Source organism: Ammospiza caudacuta, chromosome 30 (assembly GCF_027887145.1).
Source record: "Ammospiza caudacuta isolate bAmmCau1 chromosome 30, bAmmCau1.pri, whole genome shotgun sequence".
Taxonomy (NCBI): domain Eukaryota; kingdom Metazoa; phylum Chordata; class Aves; order Passeriformes; family Passerellidae; genus Ammospiza; species Ammospiza caudacuta.
The window spans coordinates 1,193,830-1,214,464 of NC_080622.1; the positions used below are offsets into that span (position 1 = coordinate 1,193,830).

The window sequence follows — 20,635 nt, forward strand, 5'->3', positions numbered from 1 at the left end:
CCTGGGCCTCCTCTTCAGAAGCTCCAGCAGCCCAGGTCCCTCAGCTTCTCCTGCCAGCCCCAAAGCCCATCCTGTCAGTCCTGCAGAGCCCCTGCAGCTCCTCCTCATTGCTGAGAACAGGAAGCCCCAGAGCCAGACACAGCAGCCCAGATGTGCCCCCCTGGCCTGTGGTGCCACTGGCAAGGGAGCAGCACCAGGCACTGCAGGAGCCTGCAAACAATTCCTGCAGCACTTGTAGGATGATCCTGCTGCCCAAGGGATGTTCCCATGGTGCCAAGTCAGGAACTGCAATGGGGAGTGGGGCCAGAGAGGAAAGGGCAAACAGGGATGGGCTGTTTGCAGGGAAGGAAGAGGTGTGGGCAATGGGAAGAAATTTGTAGCAGGAAGAGGAAAACAAGCAAAGGTGAAGCCAAGGAAATGCTCGGGGCAGTTTGGGGGTGGCTGCCAGGCAGTCCTGGCTCTGAGCAACAGCGTCTTCAGTGGGACAGGAAACTCCCAGCTGATGGGAACAAACTTTCTGGCTGAGTGGAGAGGCCAGGACAAAGCTGAGTGGTTTCCCTGGTGTCCCCCAGCCCTTGCTGGCCCCAGGGGCTGATGGCATTTGTGCTCCCTCAGGTTCATGTCCCCACAGCAGCAGCATGGGGGTGCTCCCCCTGCTCTGTGCAATGCAAACAGAGGCTCCTGAGCCAGTGCTGCCGTGTCTGTGCCTGCAAGGATGGGGCGCCTGTGTGAGCTGGGGGAGAGGCCAGGGCTGCAGAGGGGGGGATGTTGTTGGCAGCTCCATGAGGATGCTCTGGGACGCTGCCCTGGGCTGTCCAGCGCACTGGGGATGGATCAGCCCCTGCTCTGCTGCTCCTTCCCATCTGCCCCAGGGCCCTTGCAGAGCCCCAACCATGCTGTTTGCCCCCAGCCTGCCCACAGCCAGCCTGGGACTGCTCACAGGGCTTTTCCGTGCTGAGCATTGGCCTGGCTGTGTTCTTGAGAGAGCCTGGGCAAGGAGCCTGGAGCCCCCAGGCCCTGGCCTGAGGCGTCAGCGCTGCCCCAGCAGTGCCCATGGCCCGTCCCTGCTGCAGCCCCGGCACTGCCAGCCCCAGGGCTGTGCCCGGCCCCGAGAGCACTCAGGCCCTACAGCAACACCAGGGCCACCAGGGCAGTGGGGCAGGGCCACGGCAGCAGCACTGGCAACACCAAGTGCTGCTGCTGCTGTGCACAGGTGCTGGGCCAGCACTGATCTGCCCCCAGCTCTGCACACAGACATTGCTGCTGCAGCTTCAGAGAGGGCAATAAAAGGGGGATCTCTGCAGAAAACTTTGCTGGGAGATCCTTTAGTTGATTTGAAACCACAAAGAGCGCAGCCCCTCATTGACACACTCTGTGTCCACAGGGAAGGTAGAGAGAAACAAAATGAGAAATGGCACAAACAATTACATTTGTTTTTTGGACAATATGAAAAAAGAAAAACAAAGTAAAAGATCCCTAAAATGAAGCCAACAAGAGTATCAAACATTACTTGTATTGCGAATGATTTGCAAAAATTGGCCAACAGTTTAATATTCCTGAAACCATCCAGTCATCAGTGTCCACACTGCAGCCTTGAGCTCCTGGTTCCTCAGGCTGTAGATGAGGGGGTTCAGGGCTGGGGGCACCACTGAGTACAGAACTGACAGGGCCAGATCCAGGGATGGGGAGGACATGGAGGGGGGCTTCAGGTGAGCAAATGTGCCAGTGCTGAGGTACAGGGAGACCACAACCAGGTGAGGGAGGCAGGTGGAAAAGGCTTTGTGCCGTCTCTGCTCAGACGGGATCCTCAGCAAGACCCTGAAGATCTGCACATAGGAGAAAACAATGAACACAAAACAGCCAAATACTAAACAGGCACTGACAGCAATGAACCCAAATTCCCTGAGGTTTGAGTGTGAGCAGGAGAGCTTGAGGATCTGGGAGATTTTACAGAAGAACTGGCCCAGGGCATTGCCATGGCAGAGGGGCAAGGAAAATGTATTGGCTGTGTGCAGCAGTGAATAGAGAAAGGCACTGGCCCAGGCAGCTGCTGCCATGTGGGCACAAGCTCTGCTGCCCAGGAAGGTCCCATAGTGCAGGGGTTTGCAGATGGACACATAGCGGTCGCAGCACATGATGGTCAGGAGGGAAAGCTCTGCTGAGAGGAGGAACATAAAGAAAAATAGCTGTGCAGCACATCCTTTGTAGGAGATGTTGCTGGTGTCCCAGAGTGAATTGTGCATGGCTTTGGGGACAGCGGTGCAGATGGAGCCCAGGTCGCTGAGGGCCAGGTTGAGCAGGAAGAAGAACATGGGTGTGTGCAGGTGGTGGCCGCAGGCTACAGCGCTGATGATGAGGCCGTTGCCCAGGAGGGCAGCCAGGGAGATGCCCAGCAAGATGCAGAAGTGCAGGAGCTGCAGCTGCCGCGTGTCTGCCAATGCCAGCAGAAGGAAGTGGCTGATGGAGCTGCTGTTGGATATTTGAGCTGTCTTGGCATGGTGATCTGTAAAGAAATAAATCATGAAATATTTTTGTTTGAGACGACTTTAAATATCCCACCACAGCCTGGGGGCACTTTCCCCTCACTGCCTGCCCAGGGCTCTGCTTCCTTGAGCTGTCCCTGCTAGCAGCTTCTTCCCTGTGCCCAGGGCTGGGCCTTGCCAGTGCTGCCAGAGCCCAGCCCAGCTTTGAGGGCTCAGCTCTGCCATGCAGACCCCTCCCAGCTCAAGCACTGCCCCGGGGCATTTGCAGGCTCTGAGGGCAACATCAGAGCAAAGCGACACTGATGCTGCCTGTGAGGGGCCCTATGGTGATATCTGTCACAGCCTGGTTTTTTAACATCTGTGATAGATTTTATTTATCTTTCTCAACCTGAACTGAGAGATGAATTTCCCATCCAGGCAACCCGGAGCAGTAGATTTAAAAAGCAGGATTTTCCCTTTTATGCAGCCCCTGCCTCTCTAAGTACCCTGTATAATCTATGTGGAGCTGTTCTGCAGTTAAATGCCATGCTGGGAGCAGTCCCAAACAATGCAGCATCCTCCCCACATAAGGAGAACACTTCCAAGCCTTACCAGCTGTCTCCTCCCACCCAGATCTTGTTCCCCAGGGCTGGGAGCAGCTGTCAGGGCTGGCTGATGAGCTGTCCCTGGCAGGCAGCAGAGTCCCTGCCCCAGCACAGCGCCCTGGGCTGCAGGACCCTGCTCTGCAGGACAGCCCTGGGCACCCCTGGCTGCTCTGCACAAGAGACAGTAAGAGAATGTATTCACAGGGTCCGCAGGCATTGGGATGGTCCAGCTTTAGGAGATGGCTCCAGGAGCTGCAGCTGCATTGTCCTGCAGCCAGAGGTTCCTGTGCCAAGGGCTGGCAGTGATTCTGCCCCAGGCACTTCTCAGCACCTTCCCAGCCCTGACTGATTGAAGCTCTCTGTGCCTCTGTGCTGTGCCCGGGGTGGCTGCAGGCAGTGCCCCAGCCCTGCTGGGCTGGCAGAAGAGCTGCTCATCAAGAGAAATGTGCTTTTGAAGCTTTGCTTGATTACAAGGACCTGCCTCTGTGCCAGGTGCCCAGCTCAGCTCAGTAGCACACACAGAGCACCATGACTTTAATGAGCCTCTGGGGCTTTGTGCTCAGGCCCTGAACATCAGTCCCTGAGAGGGAGCTGAAGAAACCTCTCCAGAACTCCAAGGCAGAATCCAACTCCAAAGTTTCTTGGACTTTTAATGGGTCCCACTGGGGGACACCACTGAGAAAGTGTCCCCAGGTCCCAGGCAGAGCAGAGAACTGGAGGCAGTGATGACAGGTGGGGACAAAGAGAAGCCAAGTCTTGGTGCCCTGGGGCACAGCAGGGTCTGTGCCACCAAGGGCTGTGGGGAGACACCTTGTCCTGAGGCACTGGGGCCTCCTGGCACAGCCCCAGCCAGGCTGGGCACTGTCAGCCCCTTGTCCTGCCCTCAGCATCGCCCCCTAGCCCACATCCCAGTGGCCTCAAGGATCTGCTGGAAGGAGTCCCTGGGGAGCCTTGCTCAGCAATGGCCCTGGGGGCTCCCTAATGTTCCCAGAGACTGCAAGTTTTTCAAAGGACTTTGGGTTTGGCTTTTGCCTTGGACTTTCTTAGAGGTTTGTGCAATCATGGCCTCCAATTATCTGCTGTAATTAGTCCCTGGAGAGGCTTTGTCAGTAACAACAGTCAGTGGGGCTCATTAATGCTTCAAAGTACTTCAGTTATTTTAAGGTACTTGGTGTTTCTCTTTTGATACAGACTCTGTGAGATGTTTGTGCAATCATGGCCACAATTATCTGCTTTAATTAGTCCATTGAGAGCTTTGTACTGACACTCAGTGGGGCTCATTAATACTTTGAGATACTTTTGGTTTTTAAGGTACTTCGGAATATCTTTTCCACACTGAATCTATAAGAGGTTTTTGTGCCATCCTGTCCCCCAGTTGTCTCCTCCAAGGAGTCCATGAGGAGCCTGTGTTTGGGATGGACCTCAGTGAGACCCATTAAGGCCCTGAGACACTTTGGATGTTTCCTCTGACCTTGACTCATGGAAACGTTTGTGGAATCTCCTCTCAGGCCTTGAGGTTTAAGAACTCAGCTCCAAATGTACCACAGGGCTTATTAGGATCAAGCAAGTCCTGTCAAACCATGGCTCTGCCTTGATTTCCCCCTGCTACAGTGCAGTTCACTAGGAATTTCTTTTTATATAATTATGGAGAAATATTTCAAAGAGGTTCTAATAAATTCACATTCATGTTTTAAGGGATGTATTTTTCTCTTTAGAGCAGAGGTAATTGGAGCATTCAGTGACTGATATTGACCCAGGGACTCTCCTCAAGAGGTCTGGCCTGATCAGAGAAACTCTGCCTTGAGGTCTGACCCTGTTTGGACAGTCTTACTCCACATTCACCAACTCCATCCTGTTCCTCCTCTGTCACTTGCGTGCAGATTTCTTGGAGAACTGGCTGCACTCAGGCAAAGAGGAGTTTTCTTCTTTTATTTTCGCAGTCTTAAACTCTGGAGCTCCTCATTTAAAACAGACACCTTCCTCACGAGTGTGCCAAGCCCAAGTGCCACCAAGATCACTCCAGATCTGCCCTGGGCCATCTGTGAGGGTGTGTGGAGGCCCAGAGTCCTACCATCACAGTCTCAATCTCCCAGCCATGAAGGGCTGGTCCCAGGTAAAAGAAATAGTCTTTCAGGTTAGGCTGAGATGCTTGCTTCTCCTATAGATCTTTGCAGGCACATGCTGATTTATGTAAAGTTATGTTTACCCATTAGCCCATTAGCCCAATTACCTTACTTCAAGCCCTATTGCCCACGTTTGGTTAGTCCCAAGAATTTTCTCTCTCTGTCTCTCCATTGGCCCTAGTTTACTGCATTCCTCAGCCCGTTTCACTATTGGCTGACCAGTCCCTAACTACTCTTTTGCACCCTTTTTCCCTATATCCATTGGACCTGGACCCTCAGCTCCACCCTCACTATCCCATATAAAACCCTCAGGCCTCAGCCTGCACCCTGTCTTTGTCTCTGGACCGTCTTGGGCTTTGTGGCCGGTTCCTGTACCAATAAACCCAGTTCGCAGGAGATGATACGATGACCCATCCTGCCTATTCTGTCGGCTTTCTAAGGTAGCAGTGAGCTTTGGGCTCATGAGTGCTGGACGCTACAAGGGCCTCAGTAGAGCCATGATGCTACACATGGTGCCCGAAGAGGGACCTGATTCATTGAGGTCCCCGTGAGCGTCTCCAGCAGTGATCCTGCCAGCCACACGTCACTGGAAGCTGTACGCCTTTGGGTCAGCCACAACACTGAAGTGAGATTCAAGTTTTATCAAATCTCACTGAAGAAGAAGTCAATAATCCCTTCAACATGTGGAGGACCAACTTCACTGACAGCCCCACAAACCCCATGTTGGCTGAAGATTGTGCCTGTGAGACTGAGAGTGAGTGACTGAGTGGCAGAGACCTCCCAGGGGTTTGGGCTTTTGATTATCTGTTCCTGTTGATGGGCATTTCCTCTTCCATTGGGGGCAGCTATGGGAAATAATCAGTCCCAAGCTGCAAAGGATGTTTTTGTAAAGTTTTGGAGAGTTTTAAATGTAGAGGGGAGTTCATTTTCTGAGAGGAGTTTAAAAGGTATTGTTCGTGGTTATTTGAGGAGTTTCCTGATATCTCTGTTGATTCTATCAGTTACCATTTTGGGATGCTGTTAGGAAAAAGCTTTATATTTTACAAACACAAGGGGTTTTAAAAGTTGGGAAATTTTATCTGTTGTTTCATTTAATTTATAGGATCATTTAACGAGTTCATTGTTCCAACCCATTGTCCTGGTTTATTCAATCCTCCCACCACGTTCCCGAACCCATGTTCCCTGAGAACAGGATGGGAGATGGAGCCCACACATTGGCACAGACAAGCCATCTGCCATCAGCCATCTCCCCTCCTTTTCTCTCCTCTCCTCAGGGTGGTAGTGGCCATGCTGCCTTGAGATATTCCCTCACCCACATTCCTTCATCTCCTAATCCCCCTTCCTATGAATCACAAGGTGGCAATGCTCCTGTTAGAGAGATGGCCATTTTAGATTCCCTCCCGCTTTCATCCCCATTTCCTGCCTTTGCTCCAGGTACCTCCCCTGTTACAGGCCCCACCTTGACGTTGAGTTCCACCCCTGGAACTGGACATGGGGCCAACCAGAAGGAAGCCATTTTGGCTACCAAAGGCCTTCAACACAGGGTGTTGCCAGTCGGCTGAAAGCCCTGCACCCTTTCCAGCAGACCTGCTTCCTCTACAGAGGAAGAGAGCAATAGCTTATCTGAGAGTGAGGATGAGCCCAAGGATTCTTGGCAGAGGATGCAGAGAAAAGCCGCAAAAGAGGGAGACTGGGAGGTGGTATCCAAGATTCAGGTGGCACCTGTACAGTAGTAGCAGGGGCCAAAACTTCAATGGGAATCTATTCCCCACAGGGAAATTAAGGACTTAGTAAAGGCTGCAAAGGATTATGGGAGGGGTTCTCCCGATTTTAACAATTTGCTGGACATGCCATTTACTGCCCACACAATAGTACCATGAAATTTAAAACAGTGTATGAAAATTATATTGTCACCTGACAAATTTATTTTGTGGAAAGGAGTTTGGATAAATAAAGTTTTAATGAGTTACCAAAAGGTTATGTTGAGGAAGAAGGGCGACAACACCTCACAATGGACTGCATTACTGGGGAAGGAGACTATACTAGATTGCAATATCATGCTGAAGTCCTCCCTCAGTCAATACAGGAAGATCCCAAAGGTGCTGCATGGTCCACTCTCCTCCAAACCCCTGACACTTCTACACCCCACACTAACTTCACTAACATTTGCCAGGGCCTGGACGAGAGCTATATCAAGTTTGTAAAGCACCTTACAAAAGCACTGGAAAAACAGGTAGGCAATCAAAAGGTCTGGGATTAATTTATTAGCAAATTAGCTTTCTGTAATGCCAGTAATGACCACAGAAAGGTTCTGCACACCCTCCCCCTTGGCCCTGAGTTGACCATCACTCAGATGGTTTTTGTTTGCACCCAATAAGAGATCTCAGACCGTGACTCCAGCCTAGCCAAGGCCACTGGCCAGGGTGCAATGGAAATGCTGGTTGCAGCAAATGTGCTTCCCCACAATGCAAAATGGAATAAAGGCAGTGGAAACTTTTATAACTGTGGGAAAACTGGACATGTAGCAAAAGATTGTAAATACAAGAATAACAACCATTCTGGTTTTTCAACAAGCCCTCAGTCCCACATTGCCATTGCCCAAACTGTTCCTGAAGCAAACAGCACTACCAGCCCTCAGGAAACTCCCAGCAGAGCACAAAATGACACCAAATACAAAGTTATTCAGTTGCCCCCTTCCATCGGTAATAGATGCCCGAGGTTACAATATAAAGATATATTCTATTTCCATCCTCAAGAGCTGTTGAAAGCAGGAGGGGCATTGTTTTTCCTTATCTCCTGTTAATGGGCCCATCAATGCCTTTCTGCATGACTCAGAGATAACTCCCTCCAGGAGCCATTTCTGTTTAATGGACCCATCCCATGACTCACAGAATGATATCAGCTCATCGTGAGATGGTCTGCCCAGGGGGGAGGAGCTAAGCATCCCCATCTGGATATAATCTGGGGTTTGGGACAGAACAAGCTGCCTTTCCACTGGATTTCCCAGAAGAACAGCTGCCATTTCCACTGGATCTTCAGAGGAAGACTACACACTTCTACAGGATCACTGCTCCAACATAACCACATCTGCCATTCCAGGAGTACTGCAGCCACCATTCCAAGTGGACTGTTTCCAACACCCTGACCAACACGGTGTCAGGTTGTGTTGTGACTTTGTCAGTGGTTTCTCTTTTGTCTTATTGCATGCATTTTCTTTTTTTATTTTTTTCTTTTCCTAATAAATTGCATTTCTGACTTGGAGTCTCTCTCTGGTTTTGCTTTCAAAACAATGGAAAAAGCCTGAGCAAGTTTCCTGAACAACAAACCCCACTCAGGAACCACCTGCTCAGTCCAGACTGCCTGGAATATGTCACCTTTCTACAAGGGACAGTGTGAGCAGAAATGGTCTCTGGAGGCAGAATTCTCTGAGTCTTGCAGCTGAATTCTCTGTCCCTGTCCTTTCCCTGGATCTCTGTTACAGATGGAAGCTGCTGGTGCCGTCCTCACCTTTAATCTCTCTCTTGAATCTAAACAGATATTCCCAGGTGTATTAAGCAGGATTTTTCCATGTTTCTACAAAACCTTTGTGTACCTCATGGAACGAAGGGGCCATTTTGACACTGAGGGGGTTACGTGGAAGCAAGAAGTCAATTGTGATCCTGGGGTCCCATGGAATCAAGGGGCCATGGTGACACAGCAGGGCCACATGGATCCAGTGGTCCATTGTGACACTGTGGATCCAAGGAGTCCATGGAGACACCTCCAGAACATCATGGAACCAAGGAGTCCATGGTGACCCAGCGGGGCTGCATGGAGCCATGGTCCATGGTGACACTGTTCATCCAAGGAGTTCATTGTGTCACTGTGGAAGCTCATGGAGCGAGGGAGGCCATTGTGACACTGAAGAACTTCATGGCACCAAATATCCATGATAACACAGGAAGGCATCATGGGAACTGCTGTTGGCAGTAGGGAAAATCATGGAACCAGGGGCCCTGGTGGCACTGCAGAACCAACAGAGCTGCTGGACCTTGTCTCCTGGCCCTGCACAGCTCCTTGGGAGGCATGGCAGGAGCAGTACCCTGGGATCCATGGCACACACTCCCATGTGCTGGAATTCCAGTTCCCAGCCAGGAAAAGATTTTTCTGCCCTTGAAGGCAAAACTCGCAAGAAAAAGCCAAAGGCCAAGTGGAGCAAAATCTTACAGTGACATTTCACTGCCAGCCTTCATAACTTCCCCCATCGTTGTTGTAGCTCCTGGATTGGGAATTAAATCAGGGCAGGGTCTTTGGTGGGAGCTGCCCTGGGTCAAGGGAGACACTGAGAGAGAAATAAGGCAGGCAAAGAAAGGCAGGAGAGAAAGGAGGACACAAACACAATCAGCTGAGAAGGTGGCACTCTGAAAAACAAAGTGGAACTGATGGAAAATGAATGGGACAGAAATCAATAGTTCTTAAAGTTTTATTTACTATCAAAATACATCCCACACACTCAGACCTACACAATCCTGATCCCACTTCAAATTTGGATCCCACCTACACAATCCTGATCCCACCCTCAAATTTGGATCCCACTTCTCCCAATCTCCTTCTGACCCCATCTCACCCTGGAGGCTGAGAAATTGAGTAATTTTGGCATGGGACTGAGTTTTTTTGATGTTGGACCAAGCCAGTTTGAAGTGGGATTGAGCCACTTGAGGGTAAGATTGAGGTGTTTTCAGTGGGACTGAGTCATTTTGAAGTGACAGATCAATCCATCTTGACTTTTGGAGTACAAAGATATGGAGAACACTTTCTGAAATTCCCCAAGAACCAACAAATCTTCCGGAATATGTCCCAAACCCATAAATTCCTGCTCAAATACCTGTTAAGTGATGGAACTTTTGATATCTTTGATCAATTTCTTTCATTTTAGTCCTATTTCATGTGTTTTTAAGTGATAATGACAAATCAAGAGGAAATTGGGGCCAAACTAAAAGAATAACTAGCCAGGTGTCCTCCCAGAGCAGATGGGAATGTGGGTCAGCAAGGCTCTGCCCAGCATCGATCCTCGCATGGGGGATGAAGCTAGGAATCACCAGTAAGGGAAGCCCTGCAAATGCTCACATTGGGGCATTTGCAGGGCTTCCCTTACCGGTGATTCCATTGGTGTCTGGTCAAGTGAGAGCTCATGAAGAAGCTCTTCCCACATTGGGGACACTTATAGGGCCTCTCTCCAGTGTGGATGCACTGGTGGGTGAGGAGAGTGGAGTTGTGCTTGAAGCCTTTCCCAGTCAGGGCAGCAGAAGGGCCTCTCCTCTATGTGATTCTGCTGGTGGTGGAGCAGATGGGACCTGGTCTGAAACCTCTTCTGACGCTCGCTGCACTTGTATGGCCTTTCCCCAGTGTGGACCCTCTGGTGATGGATCAAGTGGGACTTCTTCTTGAAGCCCTTCCCACATTCCCCACACTCATAGGGCTGTTCCATGGTGTGGGTCCTCTGGTGGGAGACCAGGTTAGAGCTCTGGTGAAAGCTCATCCCACATTCCCCACAGTTGTAGTGCTTCTCCCCAGTATGGATGCGCCGGTGCCTGATGAGGTGGGATTTCTGCTTGAAGCCCTTCCCACAGTCAGGGCAGCAGAAGGGCCTCTCATCCATGTGAATCTGCTGGTGCAGGAGGAGATTGGAGCTAGTCTGAAACCTCTTCTGACACTGGGGATATTCATAGGGCCTCTCCCCAGCATGGATGCCTTGGTGGGTCACAAGGGTGGAGCTGCAGCTGCAGCCCTTCCCACATTTCCCACACTCATAGGGCCATTCCCCAGTGTGGATCATCTGGTGCTGGATCAGGGTGCTGCTCTGCCTGAAGCTCTTCCCACATTCCAAGCACATGTAGCGCTTCTCCCCATCATGAAGTTGCTCACGGACCACCAGCTCTGAGCTCTGGCTGAAGCTTTGTCCACCTTCCTGGCACAGGGTGGGTGTTTCCTCCTCAGAGCATCCTGGGCTGGGTTTGCAGCCCCTCCTCCTGTGGGACGTCCAGGGCTTTTCCTCCCCATTGGATTCCTGCACCATGGAGCCACTCAAAACAGCCTCTTCCATGAGGTTCTGCCCTGGGGATTTGTCCTCTCTAGTCTCCATCCTCAGCTTCTTGTCGGGTGGAGGAAAGACAAGGACACGATGGGATTTGTCTCCATGCCAGAGAGAAGGGGAAGGAGATCCCCCCAGTGCATCCCCAGCAGGATGGTGTTGGCACCAGGGTTGTCCTGCAGCCGGGGACCATGCTGGGCTGGGAGATGGAGCAGGAGAGAGGGAGAAAGGGGCACTGACTTTCTCCTCACCTGCCTGGGTGTCCCTGGGCATCTTCCACTTCCTCAAAACCTCCTCCTCCTCCATGCGGCCAAGATTTGGGAATGGGAAATCCTGGTTAGGGGGAAAACAAGGAATGAGCACATTGAGTTTGAAGGTCCCTTTGCGCAAGTTTATCTCTAGAAGTCACCAGCCATCTGGTGACCATTAAAAACTCCCAAACACCAAGACTCAGCCCTGAAAATGCCTCCTAGGAGTTCCCTGTCTCTGGTCTGTCTCCCGTTTGGTGTTTGGGGATTCCCCCCTGTCGCAGCTGCTGGGGGTCACACTTGTATTGGGGGTCCCTGTCTACCTGGTCCCCACCCTCCCCAGCCTGCTGAGAGTCCCAGAAATCCAAAAAGATTCCCCCTTTTCCATCTCCCCACTTAGGGATGCTGGGGATTTTGGGATCCCGGGATGCCTTCTCCCCTTATTCTGTGCTTTGGGGTGCAGCGGCTCCAAGGAGTCCCCCCTGCCCCTCTCCAGGCTCTTGAGGCTCCCGCCAATGGCAGCGTTCCGCCCTCTCTGGGCTCCCCACTTTGGGCTCCTGGGGGACACAGGGCTCTGCTCCTCCAGGCTGCCTCTGCCGGCAGCCACCACCGGCACCCCCCGATGTCCCCCCAAGGGGCCTTTTCTGCCCAGCCTTGGACTTCTTCATTCTCCAAACATCCCCCCAAAAACCCAACCCAGGGACCTTCCAGGATATCTGGGCTGAGCTCTCCTGTCCAGGGCACCTGCAGGATGGGGGGTGATGATCCCATGAGTGGGGGCTGTGAATTCAGGGAGTGCTTAACCTCATTGTTCCTTCTCCTTTCCCTGATCCTCGTTTGTCCCTCCTCTTCCTCCGACTCCTCCTCTTCCATCCCTCCTCCTCCTCCCCCAGCAGCAGCCACACCCTCGGTGCCCTGTTCCTGCAGCCCTCGCAGTGCTCAGCGCGGGGCTCTCGGCTGCTCCCAGCCACTGCGGGCGGGGGGAACCCAGCCTGGGGAAAAGGAGAGGCAAACTGGGCAAACTGGCGGCTGCACATCCCAACTGGGCCTTGCTGGGGACCCTGCCTGGGCCCTGCCAGCCCTTGGGGCTCCTCTCGGCACATCCACCAGGGGAGAACACACACAGGGCTGGGGGATCCCAGCAGTGGCAACACTGCCAGGGACTGGGCTGGACTGGGATCGTACTGGGAGTGGCTGGGACTGTAGTGGGTTTGTGTCCGGCCAGCTGTTTGTCTCTGCCTGGACACAGATAGGATGGCTCTGGGGCAGCCCACACTTCAAAGGACTAGTCTGGACTCTTCAGATTTTCAGTCTTCAGATTGTTTATTTTTTCTTATCTACAGAATTTTTTTTCTGCCCAACAGAGGTCTGACTAGCAAGGCAGCCAAGGGCACTCTGACCTCCCACTGGGCAGTTGTCTTCTTTTATACAAAAAACTACATACATCATATTTACCTTTATTTTTCAATACCTTTTCACACATATTAGCAAGTGCACCTTCACCATGGACCAATCCCAAAGTGCCAACATCACCACAGAAAATGGATGAAGAGAAGAAGAAAGAAGAAGGACAAGACACGCCATGATCCCTCCATCTCATCTTCATAACCCCCCTGTACCAAAACCCTAAAATCTATATTTCACCCTGTAAATACATCATTCTTGCACCATACATTCCCAAGTGACTCTCATGTCCTCAAACAGGTGGCACATCACTAGAGGGATCGAAGTCAAGCAACCAGACGCTGCTGGCAACATTCCAGGATTTCCGAGCCTCCCATGGGTTCTCTCAGTAACTCTGGATATCTGGAGTGATGTGCTGAGTTCCCACAATTGTCCATTATTACAAGCAGGCTAGACTGTGCATCAGCTAAATATGGCCATCGTGTAGCAAAAACTCCTCAACCTGCAAAATATGCTCAACAGTTCCCCATTTTTGTTTTTGCACAAGCCAGACTGATTTAAAAGTACGGTCAAATTTTCTGCTCAAAGTGTAGTAAGCAAGCCACTATAGCAGAATTGAAAAAAGAATACAGAGTATCATAACACCAAAGCATACTAAGTCCTTGAGCCAGCCTGTTATTCCCCAGGATTTTAGCCACTCATCAAAAGAATTCTCAACAACTGTGAACTTTTTCATATTCTCCTTAAGCAATGACAGTTTCTTGTCAATAGATTCAGAGTGGCCAGAGAGATTCATGCAACACATCCCTTCAAAATCTTCACACCCATCACCTTGTGCTAGCAACAACAAATCTATAGCAGCCCTATCCTGTAACACAGCGTGGTGTATGCTGCCTACATCAGTGGTAAACTCATTCAGTATTGCAGATGTAATGTTAATCTGTTTTCCTGTCCAACAAGCCAATTGTTTGAATTATGTAAGGGCCCTTGATGAAGCTAATTCTGGTGTAAAAAGTGATGCCAATTTAACTGAAGGCCAATTCCACAATTCTACATTATCCTTGCAGTCTGAGCCTAATAGATGCACACTATGTTTTGGACGCTGGAATTTGTGCCTGATGTCAAGCATCTGTTGAATGCTAGGGGCAAACAGAGTCAATTTCCCAAAATCGGATGGTCCTCCTAATCCTTTCTGAGGAATTGCAGGCCAGGCTTTATCTCCACAAAAGAGAAACAAAAGTAGAAAAAAGCTTTGCAGAAGTGATTGTAGAAGAGACTTTTCTCTCAAATGATGTAGAAGCTTTTCCTGTAGTAACTAATGCTGCAAGTAGAGTTTGAAAACCTTTCAACTGGAAGATTTTAGAGAAGTGGAGAGTTGCAATTTCACAGTTTGGTTGAAAATCCCAACTTGCACAGTCACTTCTGCAGTGTATTTTTCCATCTAACATAATAATTCCAGCTGATGTGCATACCCTAATAAGACTTAGAATGCCACCCCATCAGCAGGCGATGTTTCATAAAAGCTGGGAGGAAAAGTGTGCTCAAGAAGAGCAAGACCTAGAGTGCAGGGTGATCCTCTGTATGGTTTAACAGCACAACAGTTACTTGGCAAAGGGCCCGGGGCTACTGCCACTGCCCAGGCTAAGAGCATTGATCAAGTCTTACAGATGAGCCAACAACTAGCATATGATGCTATCCTTGCACTTCCAGATAAGTTACACACTATGTCTTTTACACAGATTTGTCAAAGAAAGAATGAAGACTTTGATACATTTGTAGACAAATTGCATGAAACTATCTATAATCATTCTCATTTAAATTCAGACACAAAGATACAATTGTATGGACTTTGGGATCATTACTCCGTTCCAAATAGCTTTCTCTTCAGTCAAAAGAGACTTCCATCTCTTCCAAAAATTGCCTGCTGAAAGTTTTCTGCTCCCTTCCAAATCAGTTCACTACTCCAGCATAACCCTTGAAGCATGGACAGATGACTCATCAACTAATTATAGTAGAAAAGAAGGGTATTTGTTGCAGTGCTGGACACATGTGAACTAGTTTCCAAAGACACGTGCAAGGAGTTGCAGACTCCTGCTCTCTATTTCTACAGAAAAGGTTTACATTAGGTTTCTAAGGACTCATAATACATAATTATTACCTGCCTGCTTCGCATTTTTATCAGCTGAATATCTATTACAACTGTGCAATTGTACTCCCTTAACTGGGTTGGTGGGATTTTGAAATGAGGGAGTGGTTGTATGGGAGGAAGAAAGCCGTCTTCCTCATGGTGAACTCTTCTCCCATGGCCAGTTGGCAAGACCTTTGGACCTGCTGCTCATGGCCCAAGCCTCTCCTAACTGTTCAATTATTCTTAAGGCAAGGTATTTCTATGGTCTCTGCTTCGTCACAATTGCTTCCTCTATCCCTGTCACTCCTAGCTTTATGGTCCTAATATATTTGGTACTCTTTAACTAAGGGACGTGTTTTCTGCTAGCTGTATTACTAACTTAGCTTCTTACCTCATTTGAAAATTTTAACTAAAACATGCAATCTTCTACTATCCTAATTCTATTCACAGCTGGACCCTCGACTCATCCTCATGTTTCAATTATCCTAATTACATTTTCAGCTAACCCCTTGACTCACCTCATGCACATCCCCAACTGCCTCTCTCCCAGCAGCTCAGAGCTGCATTGTACAGCGCTTGCTGTGCGCCACAGAGCACAAAGCAGGCTGGCCTGGTGGGCCTGAATATTTCTGCCAAACACTCTGCATCTCACACCTTTGCTCTGGCTCAGTGCGGAACTGCAGGGTTGCAGGCGCTTCCTCCCAGAGCTGCGTGAGGCGCTGGCTCCTGCAGATGGGCCCTGCCAAGCTGTCCCTGCCTCACGCTGGCCTCGCTTCCCTGGCACAAGTGCTGGGCCTGAAGGAGCTGCCCTGTGCTCCAGCCTGCCGAGCAGCCCGGCTCCCTGCCCCGGTGCCCAGAGTGCTGCACACACTGCTGGCCTTTGCCAGGAGTTGCAGGGCAGCCAGCAGAAGAGGAGGAATCCTCAGCCAGCCCAGCGGCCCGTGGCTGCCCTTGGCCTTTCCCTGCTCCTGGGCACACTCCAGACGGCCAATGCCTCCAGGCCGGGCTGTGCCCAGCACGGCTGCGCTTCCCCTCAGCAGCAGCCAGCTGCCACCTGGGCTCTGAGAGTGGAGGATTCGCCCGCTCCCAGCAAGAGGCACCCAGGGCCCGGCTGCTGCCTCTTGCAGCTCCAAGGGCCTCCTTCCAGCCTGCCTCTGCCGGGGCTCAGGCTGCTCCGGCCTCTGCCAGGGCTCTCCTGGGGCTCCAGCCCGGCCAAGGCCGGGCCCGCTCTCACCTCACAGGCGCTGACAGCTCTGCACCACAGGAGACCTTCCCGAGCACTCTCTCTGATCTTTCTGCTTTCTCACTTGAGCAAAGTTTTCCTCCAGCCAAAGAGATTATTGCATTTAGCGATACAAATCCAAGAGGCAGGAACCCCAATGCTCTCCAGTCACAGCTGAAGGCCTGAATCTGCACAAGATGTTTGGGCTGCCTCATTCTTCCTTTAGTTTTTCTTTCAAATGCCATTGCCCATTCTGTCTCAACTAGAAGTGTCACAGATGTACCAAAACGGGCCAGTGTGCTGGCCAAGGGCAGTGTGCTCTGGAGATGATGAATGAAGGGTCTTCCCAACTTTCAAAGCACACTGCGAAAAACACCAATCACTTGTTTTATAATTTTAAAAGTTTGATAGCAAAAAAATGGTTATTAAGATAATAATAAAAGTTAGAGTAATAAGAATTTGGACAATTAGATTTAGAACAGTAAAAGACAATAAAAACAAAGACATACGGACAGTTCTGGTGCCTCCTGGGCAATTATGCCCCGAAAGCACACAGGCTAACAAAGGATTAGCCCTTAAAAGCAATAGCCTGTTGCATACTCATACATCTCATACATGATGCATAATTTCTTTTCAAACAAAGGGTGTTATTGTCTGGTTATTGTCAAGTTCTCCCCATTAGTCCTGTTGGCTCCTCAAAGTCAGGAAGCAGGTGGAAGAAAGTTGGTCTTTTCCAATAAGGACGCAAGAATTCTTCTCTTGGGGCTTTAGGTGTCCTGTTGCTGTTATCTCTGGGCAAAGAATTTCCTCATTATCCCATCCCTTTCTTGAGCTAGTTAAAAAAGTATCTTGCATCACATACTTTCTATTTTACATAATGTTATAACCTAAGACTATATTTACCACTGAAATAATTACCAATATAGCCAGACGGGACATACATGAGCTTGTCTGGCCTTTGCTGCCTGACCAAATAGCAGCAACTGTGGAATTTTACCCCAGAGACACTGTTGGCTAGCTGGATGCTGCAGCTGGGTGCTTGGAGGCAAGTCCAGGCATGCAGGAGCTCAGGTTTATCTTTGGTGGAGAAGCTTTAAGGTGAAGTGAAGGAAAGGAGTCGGTTCTGATGGAGGGTTTTGATCCAGAGCTTTATTCCTGGCCCACAGGCCTCTGGATCCAGCACCGGCTCCAGGAGAACTCCCAACCGCGTGGTTTGCTCGCTCTTCTACCCAGGGCAGAGGGGCAGGGAAGGAACACGGGGGACCACCAAGCAGGTACGGGGCGGGGAAGTGTCAAGGGACAGAGGACACCTGGTTGGCCCAATGTCCTTCCGGGAGGGGAGGGCATCTTTTGAATTCTGCCAATCACTCAACGCCCTTCTGGAATGCCAGGATTGACAGACAGCGCTCAGCAGGGGTCAGGGTGTGGAAAGGAGGGATGATTGACACACATGGCAGGGAATTATCAGGGAGGAACCTGGGGTACCTGAGGCAAACCATGACATCACACCGCTACATACTACTTAAAAAAATACAGTACTACTAACTAAGACAACATAACACATATAATATATTAAGTTATATATATATATTCATTTTAATATCTGTGAAGAGCCTATCCTGTAATATGTACTTTTCACAACACCAAAGAAGCCATCTGCACCTTTAAGAGACAGCTGACAACTCAGAACGAAATGCTCAGCTTGTTCACAGGGTGAGAAAGAAAGGATTCTTCCAGATGAGTTAAAGTTTCAGAAACTTTATTTATTTACAATCCTACTCTATAATCCTCTAGGGTGGTATTTACAGAAAAATGGACAGGCACTAAATGAACCAGCCTAACCTTCTGGAGCTAACTAAACTAACTAACCTTCTAGGACTAGGTCAGGTTTTTAATAAAGCTGCATTCAATTTTGTGGATAAAAAGGTGATGTTGACGGCAGAAAGAAGAAGCAGAAGAGTTACTGACAGACAAAGGGGTAGCAACCCAAATAAAATGACCCTTACAGCATCTACTAATTAGATGAAGAAAAAGATGCGTGCTTGCCTCAGGACCAAATAGATCTACCAGTCAAGAGATGTGTGGACAAAGTGCAGCAACCAACCAAACAATGCATGACTATAGAAACGTATAGGATAGGAAGTAATTATAAACTATGTTTAGAAGCACAATAAATGGCTTCTCCTTGATTCAGAGGGAATTGTGCAGAGTCTTTTGTCTTTTCTCCACACAATCCTACTCTAAAGGCTACTCTACAGTCCTACTCTACAATCCTACTCTAAGATGGCTATGGCGAAAATGGTCCTGACATGATTATAACACGGTTTGCTTCTTCATCCTTCTCTTCACTGAGATGATGAGTGGTGCCAGGATGGATGCAGCCTCAGCTGAAGTTACAAATGGATGCTGTTTGCAAAAAAAACCCCAAAAAATCAAAAAACAAATAGAAAAACAAAAGAAAACAAAAAGAAAACAAAACAAACAAAACCCAAAAAACCAAAACCAAAACAAAAGAAACAAACCAAAATTACCCCAACAAACCAAACAACAAAAAGACAAAGAACAGTGAACAGTGAACCATTACTTTCCAAGCTCAGTGCTTCACACGCTCATTTGGGATTGCTCTGGGTCCTAAAAAGACCCAGAAAGAGGAGCAATGGGACTATCTGCTACCCAGCAGCCATGTGCAGGACCCTGCCATCACAGGCAAACCTGGCCCAGAATCCCACTCATCCATTTATTCAGGTTTCTTTATCTTGTTGGGATTTTTGCCCTGCCGGTGCTCTAGAAATGGTGCTTTCTGTCCCTGGGTTATCATCCTTTAAGGAAACTCCAATGACTTACATAGGTCCCTGCCTTTGAAGACAGGCACTGTGCTGATTCCCACAGGGACAGAAAGCAGTGTCTACCTTTCCATGCCTAAATGAGCCTTGCTTGGTCTTTTCCTATGCAAGCTATTACAGCTCCAGAGCTCAGTCCCCAAGGGGACTGAGTGCCAGAAGCCAGCCCGCTCTCAGACCAAGGCCACGGGACAGCCCTAGCAAGCAGGGAATATTCAGCTCTTAGTGATTAGGCATCTCTTATGATTTCAAGCTCTTTGCTTGCTAGGTAGCTTTTTCCCTTGGCCTAAGGCTCCAGCAGATGGTAGAGAGAGGAGAAGCAGAAGACGCTGGATGTTCCACATGTATGGCTTTATTGTAGGGGTTCCATGAAGGGTCTCAGCTCTTCTTCTTCCGAGTTAGTAGGGGTACAGTATGCTACTTTTATAACCTTGGCCCGGATCCAATCCTGACCAATGGCAAAGGTGTTAGAGTGACCATAAGTGACCAATGGTAGGGTTAACACAATATTGCCTTGCCTTACATGGTATAGGGATAGGGTACAAGGCGGATGTCCCTGGGGACAGGAAACTTCTTTGCTGCTGTGTCCGCATTCAGATTCTCCAAGGGGCCCTGGCTAAACCCGAGGGGTTTACTACACATGCCCTGTCCCTCGTGTGATGGATGGCTCCTTCCTTCCCAGCAGGGCCAGCCCAGTGGCCCTGGGCCCTGCAGTTCCCTCTCTGCCACACAGCCTGGCAGTAACCCTGGCACAGTTCCTCTCTGCTTGAGCGTGCCAGGCAGCAGATGGGGCTGGGACAAGTCCCTCCCAGCTGTCCCTGTTTGCGTGGCAGAAACCTCTAATTGTGGGCTGGGGGGCACAAACCAGGGCCCCTCAGAGGCTCACAGGGAGCCCCCCACAGCCCCTCCTGCCCACAGCCAAATCTCTGACCCCTAGGCTGGGACTGGCTTCCTTGGGTTCCTCCACCACCATTTCATGTCTCTATACCCTGCATTGCTCAACTTCAATTCTTTTGCCATTAGATAAAACTGAACACTCCATCAAATCACAAAAGAGGGCAACAGAAACAGTCAGAGGAAACAGTCAGGAAATGTGGAGAGAGGTGGAGTGATTCCATTTTGTGAAGAACAGGCCCCAAGGAGACTTTATTGCCACTTTCCAAGACTTCAGAGTGGCTTTGAAGAAAATGAGGGACATCTTTTTTAACAGGGCCAGTTTCAATAGGATATGGACAAATATTTTTTATCACAAAGGGCATCTAATCAGAGTAAGTCAAAGGAAGAACTTATTTACTCAGAGCATGGTTCCACCCTGGCACAGCTTGCCCCAAGAGCTTGTAGGTGCCTCATCCCTGCAACCATTCCGGCTCCCGTGGTAAAAAGCTCTGAGCAACCCGATCTCTTTAAAGATGTCCCTGCTCATTGCAGGACACTTGCACCAGAGGACATTTGCAGGGCCCTGCCAGCCCAGCCCAGTCTAGGATTCCTCACCGTTTTCATTTGAAGAGCACCAGGAGTGGAGGTGAGGAGGAA

General features: G+C 49.7%; 1 protein-coding gene and 1 pseudogene across 1 annotated transcript; both read right to left on the reverse strand.

Annotated features, from left to right (window-relative positions):
- Positions 1 to 2,102: 2,102 nt before the first annotated feature.
- On the reverse strand, positions 2,103 to 2,417 carry LOC131569678 (olfactory receptor 14I1-like; the record flags this gene model as incomplete). The annotated part of the gene is made up of 1 exon (XM_058821933.1): positions 2,103 to 2,417. A coding segment is annotated over one exon (315 nt), but the record flags the coding sequence as incomplete, so codon positions are not given.
- A 7,903-nt stretch (positions 2,418 to 10,320) lies between these two features.
- Positions 10,321 to 20,635, reverse strand: part of LOC131569320 (zinc finger protein 850-like) — a 313,955-nt pseudogene continuing 303,640 nt past the window's right edge.